The 21,084-nt window shown below is 45.6% G+C and overlaps 1 protein-coding gene across 5 annotated transcripts in view; it reads right to left on the minus strand.

Moving 5' to 3' along the window:
• OXNAD1 (oxidoreductase NAD binding domain containing 1) overlaps positions 1–21,084 on the minus strand; it is a 45,959-nt gene that overhangs the window by 7,580 nt on the left and 17,295 nt on the right. For all 5 annotated transcript variants that reach the window (XM_061167259.1, XM_061167258.1, XM_061167260.1 and 2 more), the window contains 2 exons: positions 12,212–12,318; positions 3,828–3,969 (listed from right to left, as the gene is read on the minus strand). In XM_061167259.1, coding sequence (XP_061023242.1) covers positions 3,828–3,969; positions 12,212–12,318 — 249 coding nt within the window. The remainder of the gene's footprint in view (positions 1–3,827; positions 3,970–12,211; positions 12,319–21,084) is intronic.

Here is a 21,084-nt window from a genome sequence, read left to right on the forward strand (position 1 = left end):
ATGGCCACTTAATCGATGACAAAGGAGGCAAAAATACACAGTGGAGGAAAGACAGTCTCTTTACTAAAGTGGTGCTGGGAAAACTGGACAGCTGTATGTAAAAGAATGAAATAAGAACATTCTCTAACACCATACAGAAAAATAAAACCTCAAAATGGATTAAATACCTAAATGTCAAGACCAGATACTATAAAACTAGAGGAAAATATAGGCTACTCTTTGACAGAAATCACAGCAGTATTTTCTTAGATATATCTCCTAGAGTAATGGGAATAAAAAACAAAAATAGAAAAATGGGACCTAATTAAACTTAAGAGCTTTCCTTTGCATAGCAAAGGAAAACATAAACAAAAAGACTATGGGAAAGTATTTGCAAATGCTGCAACCAACAAGGGTTTAATTTCCAAAATATACAAACAGATCATACAGCTTAATACAAAAAAAGAAGAAAAAAACAATTAAAACACAGGCAGAAGGCCTAAACAGACATTTCCCCAGAGAGATGTACAAATGGCCAACAGGCACATGAAAAGATGCTCCATATCACTGACTACTGGAGAAATGCAAATCAAAGCTACAATGAGGAACCACTTCACCTCACTCCAGTCAGAATGACCATCACCAGAAAGTCTACAAATAAGAAATACTGAAGAGGGTGTTGTGGGAATATAAACTGATAACAGCCACTATGGAGAACAGCATGGAAGTTCCTTAAAAAACTAAGAATAGAGTTACCATATGATCCCACAATCCCACTCCTGGGCATATCTAGAGAAAACTGGAATTTTAAAAGATACATGCACCGCTATGTTCATAGCAGCAGTATTCACAACTGCCAAGACATGGCAACAACTTAACTGTCCATCAACAGATGAATGGATAAAGAAAATGGAGTACACAAATGCAATGGACTACTACTCAGCCATAAAAAAGAATGAAATAATGCCATTTGAAGCTACATGGATGGACTTGGAGACTGTCATATTAAGTGAAGTAAGTCAGACAGAGAAAGACAAATACCATATATCACATATGAAGTCTAAAAGATGATACCAAAAAAACATATTTACAAAACAGAAATGAAGGGGATGGCAGTAAAAAAAACTCATGGTTACCAAAGGGGAAAGCATACATTAGGAGTTTGGGATTAACATACATGCACCTATAATGAAGACAGTGAACAACAAGGACCTACTATATAGCACAGGGAACTATGTTCAGTATCTCATAACAACCTATAATGGAAAAGTATCTGAAAAAGAATTTATATGCATATATGAATAGCTGAGTCACTGCTGTACATCTGAAACTAATACAATATTGTAAATTACAATAAAAAATTTTCTTCATATAAAGAAACCTTTATTGCTAAAAAAAAAATGCTAACAACCATCTAACAGCATAGGGTTGCCACAAACATTCAATTATAGAACACAATTATCTATAAAGTGTAGTAAGGTGAAACACAGTAAAACAAAGTCTGCCTGTACATTATATGAATGTATCACAGTTCCTTCACCCATTCACCTGCTGAGGGATGTTTGGATTGTTTCCGGTTTTTGAGGACTATGATTAGAACCACTATAAACATTCACATTCAGATTTCTGTATGAACAATTCTTTTGTTTCTCTAGAATGAACACCCAGGAGTCATACTGCTAGGTACTGTGGTGAAGTGAGTCTAGTTTCATATGAAATTGCAGAAATAATTTCCAGAACGGCTGTAGCCCTTGCATTCCTGCTGACACCATAAGCAACATAAGAGTTCCAGTTGCTCCACGTCACTGGCATCACTTGCTATGGTTGACACTTTAAATCTGAGATGTTCTAATAGGTCTGCAGATGTATCCCACTAGGTATGGTTTTAACCTGCATTTCCCTAATGATGAGTGATGCGGACTGTCGTTTCACTCCTTATTTGTCATTTTTATATCCTTTTTAGCAAAGTGTCTGTTCAATCCTTTGTCCATTTAAAAATTAGGTTTGCTTCCTTTTTGCTGCCTTTTGAGTTCTTCATATATTGTGGATACAAGTCCTTTGTTGGCTATCTAAATTGCAAACACTTTCTCATAGGCTGTGGCTTGTTATTAAAATTTCTGTTAATAGTGTATTTTGCAGGAAAAAAAATTTTTAGTTTTGATTAAATCCGATATATAAATCTTCCCTTTTATGGATCTCTCTTTCTGTGTCATGTCTAAGAACTATGCCTATGCTGCTGTTCAGAATATTTCCTATGTCTTCTAAAACCTTTATAGTTTTACATTTTAGACCTTAGACCTACAACATATTTTAATTTTGAATATAATGTGTGAGATTTAGGTCAGGGCTCTCTGTTTTATTTTTGCATATGGACAGACAACTACTCAGCATTGTTTGTTGAAAACGTCACTGCTTCTCCGTTGAATTTCTTTAGCACCTTTGTCAAAGTTCAAAAGGTTTATGTGTCAGTCTATTTCTGAACACTTTAATTTGTCCCTTTGATCTGTATGCTTATTCCTTCACCAATACTACACTGTACTGATTATTGTAGCCTTATTTTAATCTTAAATTTGAGCAATATGATTCCTCATACTTTAGGCTTCTTTTTCAAAACTGCTTTCACCATCCTTGTTTCTTTTCTCTTCCATATAAATTTCAAAATCAGTTTGTCTGTATCTACAATATTTGCGGTACAGCACACTCTGTTTTGTGATCCCAGGTGGCTCAGTAGTAAAGAATCCGCCTGCTAATGCAGGATATCCAGGTGCAGTCCCTGGGTCAGACAGATGCCCTGAAGGAGGAAATGGCAACCTACTCTAGCATTCTTGCCTGGAAAATCCCATGGACAGGGGAGACTGGTGGGTGGGCTACAGTCCACAGGGTCGCAAAGAGTCATACAAGACTTAAGGACTAAGTAGGCACACACCCATTCTCCTTTCTGGTAGAGAGAAGAAGAAAGTGCCTGGGATGGGATGTAGACTGTTGGTAAGTAAAGAAGGCACACTCCAGAAATGAAGGGGATGGCAGTAAAAAAAAAAAAAGACAAGGATCAAAAAGCAAGAAGACAGATCTTTTCTGAGCTCACTCTTTATTATGAGAATTCTAGCAGGTGTGTGGAGCCGCATAGGGCCGTGCTGAGCCCCACAGTGAACCGTGAGTTATTAGCCGCAGATGCAGACTCCACAGAGTCATGAGTGCAGAGCTTCCCAGAGACTGAAATGGAGAGGCAACCACACCACGGGTTTAGCAGTGCTCAGGTCTGGGCAGGAAAAGTATGTAATCAGAGATCGTTTCCCCCCCAAATAATGAAAGAATGGTAGCTTAATTCCCTTCATTTAGGACAGTGAGGACAAAATAATCTGATTTATAGAATCACCACTGACAAGACACCCAGAGAGCCAATTTTCAAAACCTTACATATAAAGTAAAATGCTTTAAGTCTAAAGTAGGATTCAACTGAATACTGTTTGCTGACCCAGAAGGAATTTCCAGACTCCAGGGTATCTTTGCATCATCCTTTAGTGCATCAGAATGATTCCGCTTCTTGGGGACTTCCCTGGTGGTCCCGGGGTTAAGACTCCACCCTTCCATTGCATGGGGTGCATGTTCTTTCCCTCGTCAGGGAGCTAGGAGCCCACACGCCACGTGGCAAGACCAAAAAGTAATAAATAAATAAACAAACATGCTGCACCTGTACCCCTTCTGGAACCTGAATTCTGGCTGGAAGGGAGCTCTTTGCAAGTGTGGACCCTTTGCACCCAAGTCTAGGTTCCTTAGGTGGATTAAGTGAGCTGAATTTTGTGAGACACAGATCCCAGATCTCCAAGTTTAAACAGAGGTTTGCTCACCTGATTGTGAATCCAGAGAGAAGGAGGGTGGTTTGTATGTTTCACTGCCAGTTCTATCATTCTCTCTTGTTCCAGCAATCTAGGGCTGGAGCATATTGAGAACCCACCAACCACAGAGACTCCTGGGATAAAGAAATCAACCCTAAAAGGAAAGGCAAATAAATTGAGTATCATTAACGCTTTACAGTGGGTAACAAGGTAAACAAAACTGACAAGCTTTTAGCTAGAATGACTAAGAAAAAAGGAGAAAAAATAAAATTACTAAAAAAAGATGGGATATTATCACCAACTTTACCAAAAAAATAAAAAAGATTATAAAGGAATCCTATGAATAACTGTAAGACAAAAATCTGGCTAACTCAGATAAAATAGATGCGTTCCTAGAAAAACACAAACTGCCAAACTGGACTCTAGAAGAAACAGAAAATCTGAACAGATCCATAATAAATGGACTGAATTAGTGTAATTTAAAAATTTCCCACACGGATAAGTCCAGATGGCAGCAGAGGTGAATTCTGTTAAACATTTGAAGAAGAATTAATGCTTATCTTTCACAAATACTTCCCCCCAAAACAGAAAAAAACACTTTCCAATTCACTCTATCATGTCAGTATTATTCTAATACCAAAGCCAAAGCTATCACAAGAAAGTAAACTACAGCTCAACATCCCTTATGAACGCAGATGCAAAATCCACAGGAACATTGGTTCAACACATGAAAATCATCAATGAATTAAACCACTTAACACATTAAAGGACAAAATCCATGTGATCATCTCAACAGATGCAAAAATGGCATTTGACAAAATTCAACACCCTTACAAAATAAATATATGCAACAAACCAGGAATAAATGGTAATTTCCTCAGCCTGATAAAGAAAATTACAAAGTATCTAACCATATTTAACCCTGAAAGGCTTAAAATTCCCCACCTAAGAAGAGAAATAAGACAAAAATGTCTGCTCTGACCAATTCTGCTCAACACTGTACTAGACATTCTAGCCAAGGCAATTAAGCAAGAAAATGAAATAAGAGGCATCCAGACTGAAGAGAAAGAAGTTGCAGATGACATAATATTATATATAGAAAATCCTAATGAATTTACTATAAATATATGAGAACTAAAAAATAACTTCAAATAAAGGTGCATAATATAAAATTAATAATAAAAACCAACTGTATTTCTACCCACTAGCAATTAACAATTTAAATGTGAAATTAAGAAAAATAGTCCTGCTTATAATAAAGTAATAAAATAATTGGGAATAAACTTCACAAAACAAGTGTAAGACTTGTACACTAAAAACTACATTATTAAAAAAAAATCAAAGAGATCTAAATAAACAGAAAGAAGATCTAAATAAACAGAAAGGCTTCTTATATTCATGGGCTGGAAGACTTAATACTGTTAAGATGGCAATAGTTCCCAAATTGATCTATAGATTTAATATAATACCTATCAAACCCTAGCTGGTTTCTTTGATAAGTTGATCATAAACTGATATGAAATTCAAGGAACCTAGAATCATCTAAATAATCTTTAAAAAGAAGAATAAATTTGGAGGATTCACACCTTCTGATTTCAAAATTATTTTAAATCACAATAATGAAGACACTGTGATACTGGTGTTAGGACAGGCATAGGTATCAATGGCAAAAGACAGAATCAAAAAATAAACTTAGTTTATTTTTGGTCAACTGATTTTCAACAAGGCTACCAACACAATTTAATGCAAAAGAAGAGTCTTTTCAGTAAGTGGTGATGGTTTTATAATAATCTATAAAGGAAAAAGAATCTGAAAAAGAGTAATAGCACACACACACATATATAACCGAATCACTTTGCTGTACACAAGAAACTAATACAACACTGAAAATCAACTACACTTCCATTAAAAAAAAAGCGCTAGGACAACTGAACAGGAACCAGAGAATAAAGTTACAAACGTTAACCCCAGTTAGACCACAGACCTAAACATAAACACTAAGATTATAAACTCAGACTTACACAGGGGTAACTTCATGGCCAGTTATGTAGAAACGACACTAAAACACAGAGGTCAAAGAAAAGCTGGAGAAACTAGACTGCATGAAACGAAAAACTCTGTGCCACACACTCATGTGTAGTACACACCATCAAGACAGTTAAAAGACGACCCTTGGAATGGGAGAAAATATTTTTGAATCATGTATCTAACAAGTAATTTGTATACAGAATATAGTAATAAAAAGAAAATTCAAAGAATGGGCAAAGGAGGCCTCCCTGGCTACTCCATGGTAACGGATCTGCCTGCCAGTGCAGGAGACGTTGGTCTGGGAAGATCCCACAGGCCAAGGAGCAACTAAGCCTGTGTGTCACAACTTTGGGCCTGGGAGCCAGAGCTCCTGAGCCCACACACCCTGGAGCCCGTGCTCCACAACAAGAGAAGCCTCGGCAACAAGAAACGCACGCACCACAGCTAGGAGCTCCTGCTCCCCAAAACTAGAGAGAAGTCCACGCAGCAACAAAGACCCAGCACAACCAAAAAAATAAATAAAATCACGTTTTAAAAGTGGGCAAAGGATTTGGACAAGCATTTCTCCAAAGAAGATACATAAATGGATAATAAGTATATGAGAAAACGCTCAACCTCATCTGTTATTAGGGAAATGGGAATCAAAATCACAATGAACCATCCCGTCACACTCACCTGGATGGATGGCTGATCAAAAAGACAATGGCAAGTGTTAGTGAGGATCTGGATAAATTGGAACCTTTATACACTGCTGATGGGAATGTAAAATGGCCTTGCTACTTTAAAGAACAATTTGGCAGTGCCTGAAAATGTTAAGATGTGACCAGCAGTTCTACTCTGAGGTATATACTAAAGAAAAAAGAAAACATATATCCACTTAAAAATAGGCACATGAATGTTCACAGCAGCATTACTGATAACAGCCTAAAGTTCCAAAACAACCTAAATGTTCACCAACTGATGAATACATAAACAAAGGCGGTACATTCACAGGATGGAATGAAATACTGATACATGCCACACACAGACTCGTTAAGTGAAAGAAGTGAAGTCGCTCAGTCGTGTCTGACTCTGCGACCCCATGGACTGTAGCCTGCCAGGCTCCTCTGTCCATGGGATTTTCCAGGCAAGAGTACTGGAGCAGGGTGCCATTTGCTTCTCCAGGAGATCTTCCCCACCCAGGGACTCCTGCACTGCAGGCAGACTCTACCGTCTGAGCCACCAGGGAAGTCAAAGAAGTGAAAGAAGCTAGTCACAAAAAAAGACCACATACTACATAATTCCATTGACACAAAATGTCCAGAATAGGAAAATCCATAAAAGACAGAAACTACAACAGTGGTTACCTAAGGGTGAGGATGGGGGGTGAATGATATTCAGGGCAGAGTTTCTTTCTGGGATGATGAGAATGTTCTGAAAGTTGACTGGCTGATCACTATACAATTCTAGAATATATTGTGAATTCAATTCTGTGAATATACTAGAAATCACTGAACTGTACCCTTTAAATGGGTGAATTTTATGATACGTTTATCTTGATAAAACAGTTTCTTAAATGTGAAAAAGAAGGCAACAAAAACTCTCTTGCTGGCATTTGACCAGTTCAATTAAACAGGTGATGCAGCCTCCTAAATTCTGACAATCTCAAGTTGCCTTCTTCACTTTTAAGCACTCTCCTAGAGTGCAGAACTCTTGTGAGTTTCAAGCCATCAATAATGGCAGGCCACAAACTTTTTTTGGGTGAGGGTGCTAGGAAATGCAATAAATCAAGTCACATACAAAGGAAAGAGAAATCTACTAGAAACTGAGAACCACAGGGAACTCCCACCCCCACATCTAGGAAACTCATGTACCCATCAGAGCTGCTCCTCAGCCAGCCAAGGACAGACAGTCTCATCCCCCGCCCCCGTCCTCTCCTGATCTGATCTATGGCCTTAGAAGCTGTTCTCTTCTCAACTCTGGCCTTAGGTATCTGGTCATTTTTTATAGCCTTAGAAAACAAGTTCTGGGCAGGAAGTGCACCAGAAAAGGTCCCCAGGTTATTTCCGCCTGTATTTACTTCCTTCTTTCCCATGAACACTTTAATTTCCTTTCCATTTCAGACAAGATACAAATTTTAAAAGACTATAGTTAACACTTACTAACACTGCTGCTATATGCTTTCAGAGAAGAGGTGAATGGCATTTCCAAAGGGTCTGTGTTTAAAAAAAATAATCTCTGAGCTATTTTTGCTGCTTTATTTCCTGAACTATAGCACCCTCTGCTGCTTGATGATGATAAAGAACTTTTTCTCAGGTAACTGACAGGGAATCCCTCTTCTCTAGTAACTCTGGAAACCCTCCATCTTTAGGAAAAAGGACTCCTTCATGAAATGCTACAGAAGAACCTCATCTGAATAGGCTTAAGAAAAGATGCACAATACATATTTAGTAAAACATCTTTCCAAGAAAGAAAAAGTTTTGGACACACACACACACACACACACCCTGTTAAAAATGACGTCCTTCACAGTGAGTACATGAAGAGCAGAGAGAAAGGGCCTCGTTCTGCAGCGAAGCACGCATATCCATGTCTAAGGTGACACCTGGCAGCCCTGTCCCGCCCCAGGGCGCAGCACACAGCAGGCACACGAGCCACAGCCGAGTGACCATGCTTCACCGAGATCCCAGCTCTCAGCTGCCCTCCTCCGCACACACGACGGACAGCATCTGCTGACCATGTACAGGCACGGAGGCTGGTGCTGGCGGTAAAGATTTAAGTCTGTCTTGGTTCCCGCCCTCACAAACCTCCCTAATGGGAGGAAGATTAACCTGACGGCTCAGCAGGTAAAGAATCTGCCTGAAATAAAGGGGACACAGGAGACTCCTTGGGTCTGACCCAATCCCTGGGTTGGGAAGACCCCCTGGAGAAGGAAATGGCAACCCACTCCAGTATTCCTGCCCGGAGAATGCCATGGACAGAGAAGCCTGGTGGGCCACAGTTCAAAGGGTCGCGGAGAATCAGACATGACTGCGCACTAGTATAGTCAGCAAAGAAGCAGCAGGGCTATGAAAAAATCAGCTTGGGAGAGAACGTTCATCACTTGAGATGGGTCTGGAAGTACTGTACTTAGTACAGGTTTCTACTTAGCTCCAACATGTGATCCCGATTTTATCAGGAAAATACTAATAAAGCTACTGCATTTTATTATTTTTTTTAATCTGCTTGGGGGTGGGTGGGAAATGGGGAGGGGAGGAAAAAGAAGTTAATTACACCAGGGATGGAGGAATCAGGAAAGACTTCACAGAGTAGTCTTGAAAGACACTGCTCATCAGACAGGCAGCGGAGGAGGACACCATCTGCACAAAGACTCCCAGGAACGCGGCACCTCCCCCACATGGTCCTGTGAGTCGGCGGATGCAGCAGTGTTTACGTCTGCAGTGCAGCTGCCCTGCTGGCAGGCGGGGGAGAGTCCTAGTTCTCTAACCTGGCTCCTCTCACCTCATTACCCGGAGCACTTTCAAGCATGAAATCCTGCTATCTCATATGAAGTCAGAGACACAGCTTGCCCCACTCAGAAACGCGCCGCCTGCTCCCCGGTGTGCTGTGCACACAGCCTGGGCGGCGGCGAGAACCAGCGGCGTGCGCCCACCCACTCCTCACAGGCCGGCTGCTCTCCCCACAGCGGCCTCGGTGCACAGGAGGCCGGCGAGGCGCTCAGTCTGTCCCCAGGACCTCACAGATCTCCTCAGAGGACCTCACCAGCACAGGTGCTCTCTGACGGCCTGAGCAAAGCACTGGCTACAACAGACACCAAAAACATGCATAAAGGAAACATCAGGCACTGTGCCAAATGCCTGACACATCCTACAGCACCGACGTGTTACTCTTTCCTCTTCAAGGACATGGAAACCAAAGCCCAGAGCAAAAAGGAAGCCACCCACCTCGCAGAGCCAGCAGGTGGAAAGGGAGAGCGGCAGGTGGGAAGGCAGAGTCAGTAGGTGGAAAGGCAGAGCGGCAGACTGGGACCATGACACAGCCCCCAGGACAGATCCGCCCACAGCAACCGGCACGGGGTGCGCTGAACATGGCAGCCCCGCGCACTCACGGGCGAGGAGAGACCACTAGGGCCACGCCCAGCTCCATCCTTCCCCTCCTCTGTCGGGGGGAGTGCTGAGCAAGGTCCAGCGCAGGACTCCCCAGGGAGCTGCGTGCTAAGCCATGAGATCCTGGTGGGTCAGCCCCGAAGGGTCAGCCCTGCTCGTGCGGGAAACGGGTCAGAAGGAATTTTCCCTTTCGGCCTTTCTCTCTGGATGGGATGGGGTGAGCTCTGAGAGTGGTCTCCCAGTACAGGAAGCAGTCTCCTCCAGAGGGTCAGGAAGAACGCACCGCAGCAGCGAACAGCCCCGGGAGACCATCCCTGGTCCAGGCTGGAGTGTCCACCCGGGGGTCAGGGCCCAAGGCCGCAGAGCATGCACTTGCGCACTCAGAGGCGGCTCTGCGCCTCCCCTCGGAGTTTGGCAGGCGTCAGTGGGGGCCACCGCTCACGAGTCTAGGGATGTGGATCGTGGATCACGGCCCAGCGGGAGCCCTCCCCTTCACCTCCAGCTGCTCTCACTCCGACCATCCTGACCCCGCAAGCGCACGGCAGCCACATCCACTTTCCCTCCTGCCCCTCAAGTGCCACGTGGGGTGAGGGCCGAGAGGGCCATCCCGGCAACAGGGCCGACGGAGCGGTGCCCATCACCTCACACAGCCAAAGGGCTCACAGCGTCCAGAGCCGTGCGGAGAGGCGGTATTAAGGCAGCAGCCTTTTACAGAAGTGGTCTGGGCACCAGGGACAAGTGACGGACTCGCCTGGCAGGGAACACGGACCAGCTGGGGCTGACCCCCGCCCCATGCCGGCCCTCTGCCCGGCACGCACTGAACCAGCGCCCACACGGACGGGCTTACCAGACCCCTTCAGTGACACCGCCTATGTGCCACCCGCCCTGAGGAGTCTTCCACCAAGGCGCACGGGGAGACCCTAATCTGTGCATAGCGCTAGGCAATGCCGTTTTCTTACGAGATAACTACAGTTTGCATGTGCTACCATACTCACATGCACACCGCGGGAGCAGCAGGATAACCCAGCACAGGCTTTCTCTAATCGGGACACCGGGGTCAAGAGTCAGCACCATTCCAAGCGGAAGGCACACAGAGAACGCTGTGCACAGAACACAGACACCTCCCCGGAAGGGAAACGTCGAAAGACAGAGCCTCATAATTGAAGTTTGCACTTTTCAAGGCAATAACTGCTAAACTAGTTTTGAAGGGTAAAAACGTTGCCAACCGCCCCTACCCTCGAAACAGCCCAAATGCACTTAATATGTATCACTGAACATGTGCAAAGATTGCAGTAAATTGCTTCACAAGCGCAAATTATTGCAATCAGCATCTTGTTTTCTGGTTCTAAATTCAAAGCAAACTATTAACACAAGCCTGCTAACTCTTGCTATTATCACACATCCTCCTCCTAACAAAACCACATTTCCAGATGGACTGCCAAAATTAGTCAAGTGGCTCCTAAGAAAGACGACCAAGATTGACATGCCAGAAACTCATTTAGAAATGAATGCTGGATTTAAATAAAGGAAACAGACACCCAAACACACCTTTCCTAAGGAAACGCGGGTTGCGTTTACGATCCAACTTCCAGAGCCACTCAGTGAGGCCCCTCGCGGGAACACTGGACAGCTGGGCTGCTCCCATCAGCACAATGACCAGCCCTCAGTCATGAGAGTGATGCGGGCTGGGTCCGATTGGGGGGATGTTCTGATAACAAATTAAGCAAGATATTTCAACTCAACCCAGACAAGGCGCAAGGGTTGCAGAATTCAGGCGAGACGGCGGGCACTTCTGTGAGGAGACTGGTTGCCATAACTAGTTTCAGACTCATGCATTTACTAGGCATTTGACATAAAGGCTGATTTTTTTAAAATGTATCCACCCACAGCAACACATAAGTGAAGGAGAGGGGACGACTGCAGTGCATTCTGTCGGCAGCCAGTCCTGCAGAAGAGAATCACTGTCAGAGTTACGGGGTCTGGACTACGACTAGCCGCTCTGGACTATGACTAGCCGCTCTGTCTCCCTCCGGAAAACTCAAGGAAGCAACTTTCATCTACGCTGAGAGGCTCCAAGGCTCAGAACCAAGGGGGGCCCTGAGGCTAGGAAAGGAATCAGGTTCTCCATGCCAGGAAGAGTATCAGGATAAAGGGAGACGCCCTAGAATTCTTCTTCCCCAGGAGAAAAAGTAGTCACAGAAGTCCTTTCTAGAAGGAAAAAGCAGCTCTGGCGTCTGATGGCACCTTGACCACTCACGCTGAGGACACAGAAGAGCCACTTACCACTGGCCGGCCTTAAAAGAAAAGTCTTTATCAGCAACGAGCAGGCGGAGCCTCTTCACCGAAGGGGACTCGCTGGCCACTCCACACACCTTGGCTGCGGAAACGACCTGGAACCAAAAGACGATGCTGGCTGAGGTTAGGGGCGCTCAACTCAGAAACAAACCGGCTTTCTAGTAACTACATTTTTTTTTTAATCTACAAAGATGTGGTTTTCAAAAATTGCAAAACAAGGTAGAGCATACTTTGCTTCAGAATTCTGCCTACTACCAGATGAACGAATTTCAACTACTTTGGGAGACTTGCTATCCTACTCACTGAATTTTATTCTGCGTATAAAAACTGTCTCTTAAGGGGACTGTTTAACAGGCGCATATTTGCTGAGTGTGCAGCGTGTGCCAGCACCGGGCTGGGGGCTCTGGAAAGAGCGTCCCCCACCCCCCCAGCCCCGTGAGGCCCTGCCTGCCGCCCGACTGCTCTGGGGCAAGCACGTTAATGAGCGCCACGCTCAGTCGCAAGCCTGTGTTTGTTCTGAGCCTGCCAAAGTCCAAGTCAAGCTGACTTCAGACATGAAAAGCAAACACTTAGAAACTTTTTGTTTAGCAATCTCGAAGAGTAAACTTTGTTTCTGTTGACTCTGACAACAGACAACAAATTGGATGTGTACTCCCTGTGTCTTTGCTTTCTTCATCTTTTCCAGTTCATTTTTATTGTATTTTACAAGATATAAACAGTTCACAACCTTCAAACAGCAACGAAAACAGACTTTTGCTACAGGTCGCTGGAGAAGCACTGTTTTAAATGACGTGTCTGATTTTCAGAAAATTCTAAACAGGCCTGAGTCAGGCCCTCTTCAGTTCAGTGTCATCCATACCCCACGTTCCTCAAGCTCCACATGGTTCTACTTCCGACACTCCTCATTTCTTCTGCCTTTGGGTCTCTTCTCCTCCTCCCAGAGCTGGGACTTTTTCACCACAGCAGAGAGAAGACAGTAAGACTCTCCCCGCCTCCTAAGATTGCCGCTCCACTTCTGGCAGCAAATCCCATCAGCAGCAGGTGTCCAAACACAGCCTTTCTGCCTGTGTTACCTTCTCAGCTCCACCAGGGGGCGCCCCGGGGCTCTGTCAAGGTCAAGGGGCCGCCCCTGCTAATGCGAGCCTGTTTCAGTTCAGTCGCTCAGTTGTGTCCGACTCTTTGCAACCCCATGAACCGCAGCACACCAGGCCTCCCTGTCCATCACCAACTCCCGGAGCTTACTCAAACTCATGTCCATCGAGTTGGTGATGCCATCCAACCATCTCATCCTCTCTCGTCCCCTTCTCCTCCTGCCCTCAATCTTTCCCAGCATCAGGGTCTTTTCTAATGAGTCGACTCTTCACATGAGGTGGCCAAAGTATTGGAGCTTCAGCTTCAGCATCAGTCCCTCCAACAAATGTGAGCTCATCCAGCCCCTTTTCTCCAGTAGGACCAAGTCTAGTCAAACAAGCAGTGGGAGACAATTCCTAAAATTCCACAGGAAAGTTCTCCAGATGCTGGTGATCTCCCTCACTGCAAAACACCTCTGAAAACGTGCTGGCTTTCTCATGCTCCTATAAAATCCCTGCCACTGAGGACCTTTCTCAGCACTCACCGGCCCTCTCTCGTCTACCTGAGAGCAAGCAGGATAGCTCTGCCCTGTGGAGCCCCCACCTGTGCCTCTGTGATCCCAGCCCCGCCCACCCTGCCTGGAACACTGCCTCACTCAGCTCCCACCAGCCTTCGCCACACCCAGCCTGCCTCCCAGACCCCCGATTCATCAGACATGATGCCCGATGCCAACGGCCCGTCCGTAACAATTCAGCCGACAAGAAGAAGCAGCAGAGGACGGCTGTTTGCAGCACGGGTCCCACAGCCACAGTGCAGGCTACCACAGCCTGGCTCCACCACGGACCCGCGGTGTGAGCCCCGGCACACGAGTGAGCCCAGCCCCTCAGCCTGGTGAGAGGAACAGCGTTCGTCCCTCACAGAGCTGGCAGGAGGCTTCAACATGCAACTCATGCAAAGCCTGTGTGAATAACATGCTGCCCCTCAGTAAGTGCTCAGTAAGCGTTTACTGTATCTTACTACATTAATGGTAACAAGCCTACCAGTATGTATCTGTTATTACAAGGCAATCTTACACTTGATCCCTGCACCACTGCACAGGTCACGTCATTGCTGCCGCCACACAGGGCCTCGAAGACCGAGCACCCAAACCCAGGAGGCGGTTCTCACGGACAGCATGGTGGTCTTGGAACCACAGCCTACACGTTATTTTGCTAGAACCAACTTAAAGCCATACTGTCTTTATTTTAGAAATCCAGCTTTTAACCCCGGAATCTACCGATACTCTCATCCAACAGAACCTTCCCTGCCCCCGGGATGCTCTCGGTGCCCATGATCACCTGGCTGCTGCCCTCCCGTGACCTTCCCCCTCCCGTGATGTCCCCCCTCCCGTGACATCCCCCCTCCCGTGACATCCCCCCTCCCATGACTTCCCCCCTCCCATGACTTGCCCCAGGGCTAGTGGGCATCTTCTCCAACAACCAAACTCAACACCAAGTCTCAGTTCTCAGCCTCCCTGATCTCTCCGAATCGGATGCTGCCAACTTTCTCTCCACATCCTGAGGCCTCCTCCTTGCCTGGGACATGGAACACTGAACTCCCCCGATTCCCCCCCCCCCCCTGCCTTCCTGACCTGGTCCCCCTGCCCCTTCTTTGCTCCTCCTCCCACTCCTCACCAGGAGCCTCACCCCGGCTTGCTCTCCACCTTGGGGCCAAGGCCCTCAAGCACTCCCAAAGCTACTGTCCCTTCACCCCAACTCGGCATTCCTTTTCTGCCAACTGTCGGCTCACAGCTACACTCTGTGACGACAGCCAACATCTGAGAGGTATCTAGCACAGGTGCACTCCAGGTTCTGGGGTACATGTTAACATACGTTAATTCACTCAGCTGATACGGATAACCACATTCCACCCCAAGAGACAGGACTGTTACCCTCCATTGTGCAGAAGAGGAAACAGAAAGGTTCAGTAACGTGCTCACGATCACTCGGGCATGGCTGAGTCCAGAGTCACACCAGGCCTGCCTGGCTCTTGACTGCCTGAGAGCTCTGTCCTGACGGCAAAGTCACTGACACGCATGACTAAATCCGCCACACTCCTTCCTTCCACAACCCTTCTGGATCCTGGGGCCTGGCCCCGGCGGGGCCGAGGTGGAGAAGGCTGTACCTCCCTCAGGGGCTTGCAAAAGCAGCCGCCTCCCGCCGCTGGGGCTTCCGTTCTGGGTCCACCCAGGACTCAGCATGTCAACCCCACACCAGGCACAGGCACACACAGTTGGGCTCATCCCTGATGCTGGAGCCAGCTCTATGAGCTCCCCTCATGCCATCTCCTCCCCTCGCTTACCCACCACCACCCTGAGCCAGGAGCCCCACTCTTCTCGCACAAATTTCCGCCTCAGCCTTCCTCTTATCGCCCTCAAAACAGCCAATAGGCTGTTGGACCTTGGTGGGTCACTCTCCCGCTCCAAACTCCTAAGGGCTCCCTAACACTCAACTGCAAACGGAATGCTAAGAGGCCTGGGCAACGCCCACCAGCTCGAGCCCCTCTTGGTGTACCAGCCCAACCAGACAGCCTGCCAGCCCTCAAGGGCACCTGACACCTGCCTACCTTTCAAAGCCCTGCTGAGGGCATGGGGGGCCCTCAGTCCTGTCTGACACCCTCCCACCCACACCCCGGGCGCTGCACAGGTCCTCCCCCCACTCTCCAGCCTCTCAACCTAACTTAGCATTTTATGTAAATAGAAATATTCATGAACACATCTTTTCCACACGCAGACCACAAGCCTCCTGCAGGCAGGAAGAGATAGAATGGACATCTAGATCAACTCCCTACCTTAAGCACAGGGCTAAACACATAGTTAAGATTCAGTCAATATTTGCAGAATGGATCAAAACTCTTAGTTCAGTTCAGTCGCTCAGTGATGTCCGACTCTGCGACCCCATGAATTGCAGCACGCCAGGCCTCCCTGTCCATCACCAACTCCCAGAGTCTACCCAAACCTATGTCCATCGAGTCGGTGATGCCATCCAGCCATCTCATCCTCTGTCATCCCCTTCTCCTCCTGCCCTCAATCCTTCCCAGCATCAGGGTCTTTTCCAGTGAGTCAACTCTGCAGGAGGTGGCCAAAGTACTGGAGTTTCAGCTTCAACATCAGTCCTTTCAATAAACACCCAGGACTGATCTCCTTCAGGATGGACTGGTTGGATCTCCTTGCAGTCCAAGGGACTCTCAAGAGTCTTTCTCCAACACCACAGTTCAAAAGCATCCATTCTTTGGCGCTCAGCTTTCTTCACCGTCCAACTCTCACATCCATACATGACCACTGGAAAAACCATAGCCTTGACTAGACGGACCTTTGTTGGCAAAGTAATGTCTCTGCTTTTAAATATGCTGTCTAGGAGGGTCATAACCTTCCTTCCAAGGAGTAAGCGTCTTTTAATTTCATGGCTGCAATCAGTGACCTAAAACTGGTTTCTAAAACAAAGGTTAGTAGAAATTCAGGAGCTTTTTATGGTCAAAACAGAAAGAAAGAAAGGAGATGGGAGACCATTAAAGAAAGCCTGGCCTAGTTCATATTCAAAACATAGAAGATGGCACGGAAGACAGGGACTTTTTTCGTGGGATAGGACTCTACTCACATACTCTAGTCACATACTCTAAACATCTTATTACAAAGACAAGTAACAGGATCATCAGGGGACTCTCCGTTACATTAATATTCTCAAACTTTTTTTTAGGTTTACAAAAAAGAAACATTTGTTTTCATTATTTTCTTTCAGTATAATAATCCGTGAAAACACAGCCAAAAGCTCGATTATTTCACCATAACAGTTAAATGGGCTTCTGTCAGATTCATTAAAATCTAGGTAAGTGCAAGCTTTAAACACATCCCAAAGAGTCACCTGGTGGCAGGGAAGTGACATTCATAGTCATGGGGGGGAGGGGGGTGGGGGAAAGTGCAGAGAACTGAGCTGAAATGCAAGCTTGCTCGGTCAGCAAATGCTAGACCATGTAAAATACCATCAACAACTGTCTGCCAAAGTCCAAATAAAGAATTCAGTGAAGAAGAGAAAGAAGTTACACCTCCTATTGAAAAGGTCCACTTTTCATTTGGAAAGCCTTCATGAAAATGTTCCCAGGTGCTTTTTGCCTACTTGTATTACTACAAAAGGCAACATTCCTGTGGCTATTAGTGTAAATAATCTAGGCAACAATGCAAACTACCTTGCACAATCCTGGATTTTTAAAGACATGTCTCCCTCTTAATATTTCATTTTCTTAATACAAATACTGTTCACTATATACAGATTTCTGGAGATGTAGAGTGAAAAACATTAGCAAAATCTTTTTGAAGGCCACATCATTTTTATTCTGAAAATGATTTCATGTAATTAAGATCTGTCATCATGGCTCTGGTTATATGCTACTCTTTCTCTACTTTTAGTGAAAAGGCAAAACACGATGAAGAAACTACATGTTTTAACATTTGTACTTGTTCTCATGCTCAATGAATCAGAAGATTTCGCAACTGAAACCTCAACTGGCCATGTCCTAAGGTAAAACACATGGCAGGAAATGAAGTTTTCCATAAAATAACTCTTCTACTGTTCAATAAAACAATACATTTGCCAGCTCTCAGTAGCACACATTTCTCATGCTTTGACGGAGTCAGCACCTAAAAGGAAATGCCATCACACTAACTGAGGTTTTTTTTTTTTTTATTTTTTTTTTTTTAACTGAGGTTTTGTGGATGGTATTTTGAGGTTCCTGCTGCTACAGGAGTCTCTGCAGGAAATGGGCCTTTCTCTAGGAAACCCGGCTGCCTTCCCCCGTCCACACCCATTCATTCTTCTGCTGGCTTAAAAATTTAGACCAAGTTAGGACTGGAGACAACCTGAAACAAAAAACACAATCCGGGCACAGAGCATTGCAGGACTGAAGGAAAATTTAGTCATTACCAAGGATAGTGTGTCATCTTACACATAAGGACACCAAGGCCCAGAGACATGATTTCAATTGTGGCCGTAGAGCAACCTGATGAGTGGGAATCTGATGACGCGAAGGTTTTTACGGAAGTAAATCACTGACGAGGAAAGAGCGCACATTCTGCCTCCTGCACAACCTCTTCAGTGGCTGAGCCGTCAGCACCGCAGCCTGGTGTGACCACACACTCTCCCTGCTTCTCCCGAAGACTCAGCCACCCACCCGGACTGAGTCTGCCCTCTGCCCCTCAAGCCTTCCCTCTCTCGGGCATCACCCTCTTCTCGCTTGTCTCCATGACAACACGGGCACCAGGGTCTCCCGCCACAGGAGGAGACGCTGGTGAACGCCCACAGACAGAGCTCACTGGGCACTGCATGCGCAGTAATTGATTCTACTGTCACAACAGCCCTAAGGAGCGAGTATCACTAACATCCCCGCTTTGCATGTGAGAAAACTGAGGTCCCAGAGCTGCTAAGTGGCAAAGCTGAGATTTGAATCCAGGCACTTGACTACTGTGCTCTGCTTCCTCTCAAAATACAACACACAAGACAAGCCTCTCCCTTCATCAAGCTGTTACCCCATGTCTCTGCTCCCATCCACATAAAAAACTGAAGAGCAGTCCACAGTCCTGGCTCCACTTTCTTATTTCCCACTCGACTCCCCTCCAGTCTGGCAGGCGTTCACACTCAGTGATGCATGGAAGGTGGTCACTCCAGTCCCGCCACCCAATGAGCGATGCCTGGCGCTGGCCTCTCGGGATCCACGTGGCTGCCTGCACCCTCCCAGAAGCGCTCCTCCCCCTGGCCTCACCCACACCTGCTCATCACCCTCCCGCCCCGTTTCCTCCACTGGCTAGTCCTCTTCCCCTTGACTGCGAGATGTGGGCGCATCGTAGGCAGTCCCGCAAGCCCGCCCCCTCCTCTCCACGTGGCTTACACGGTTATCTCCAGCAGCGAACTCCAAACTCATACATTCAACTGCCGACCTCAGTTTCCAACTCAAGCAACATAAGCTGACATAGAACGCTTTTATCTTTCAACGTTTCTTCCTTTTTCACTATGGAAAATTTCAAGCACATACAAAACCAGTAAAAACAGCATGATGAATTTCCATGTAGACTCAACAGCTGACATGAGCTGACAAAGCTCATGGCTAATCTCATCTCACCTGTAACTCCATCCACCTGCCACCTCCCCCCAAGGCTATCCTCAAACAGAGCCCTTTATTCCCTCCTCTAAACTTGTTCTCTGTTTTAACAAGTATGAGCCCCCACCATCATCTTCCCCGATTATCCAAACCCCAAAGCTACAAGTCTCTGGCTCTCCTGTCCTCTTCTATCTATGTGGACCCCCCACCCCACCTGTGAATCCCATCAGCCCCACCCCAATCCCTACAACCCTGCTCTAAGCCACCATCATCTCTTCCAGGACTAAGTCATGTCTGACTCTTCGCAACCCCATGGATTGCAGCCGCCAGGTTCCTCTGTCCATGGAATTCCCAAGGAAGAATACTGGAGTGGGTTGCCATTTCCTTCTCCAGGAGACATTCCAGACCCAGGGATTGAACCTGGGTCTCCCACACTGCAGGCAGATTCTTTACCGTCTGAGCCACCAGGGAAGCCCCAAGTAGCCTCCAACTTGGTATCAAAGCACAACAAAATCAAAACAAAACCTCTGCAGGCCAGAAAAGGGCGGCATGATACACAATATTCAAAGTGATGACACGGAAAAACCTACAACCAAGAACACCCCCAGCAAGGCTCTCCTTTAGAGCTGAGGGAGAAATCAAAAGCTCTACAGACAAGCAAAAGCTAAAAGAATTCAGCACCACCAGACTGGCTTTACAACAAATACTAAAGGAACTTCTCTAAGTGGAAAAGGAAAGGCCACAACTAAAAACAAGAGAATGATGAAATGGGAAGGCTCACTGGTGAAGACAAACATACAGTAAAGAGAGTAAAAAATCCACACACAAACATGAGTCACCTCAAAACCAGTAATCATGAGGTGAGTACAAGCACACAGCACTTGAAATGCATTTGAAATTAAGAGACCAGCAACTTAAGACCATCATATATATACACATACAGACTGCTATATCAAAACCCGATAACCACAAGTGAAAGATCTATAATAGGTATATACACAAAAAAGAAAAGGGAATCCAAACACAACATTAAAGATAGTCATCATATCACAGAAGAACAAAAGAGCAGCAAAGGAAGAAAAAAATACCTACAAAAACAGATCCAAAACAACTGACAAAATGGCAGTAAGTCCCCTACATAGGAACCTTCAATTTGTTAACTTTCAAACATGCAACATGCATTCACATGTCCAATCACGTGAGTTCACATCTCTGTAAAAGTTATCTGTAAAAGCTGGTTGCCTAGGTTAACTCTGTTGAACTTACAAACAAACTGGACTTACAAATGCACTCCCAGAATACAACTCATTCATATGTAGGAGACTGTAAGAACATATATAAGCGATAATTATCTTATATGTAAATGAAGTAAATGCTTCAACCAAAAACTCAGACTGGCTGAATGATACAAAAACAAGACTCATATATATGATGTCTACAAGAGGCTTACTTCAAATTTAGTGACACACAAGGACTGAAAGTGAGGGGATGAAAAGAGACAGTCTATGCAAATAGAGATCAAAGGAAAGCAGGAGTAGCAATACTTGTATCAGACAAAATGGACTTTAAAATAAAGACTGTTACAAGAAATAAAGAAAGACACGCTGATCTCTGATTAAAGTGTGTCCACTTTGAAGATGATAAAAGAATCAATCCAAGAAGAA

This window comes from Dama dama, chromosome 19 (assembly GCF_033118175.1).
Source record: "Dama dama isolate Ldn47 chromosome 19, ASM3311817v1, whole genome shotgun sequence".
Classification (NCBI taxonomy): Eukaryota; Metazoa; Chordata; class Mammalia; order Artiodactyla; family Cervidae; genus Dama; species Dama dama.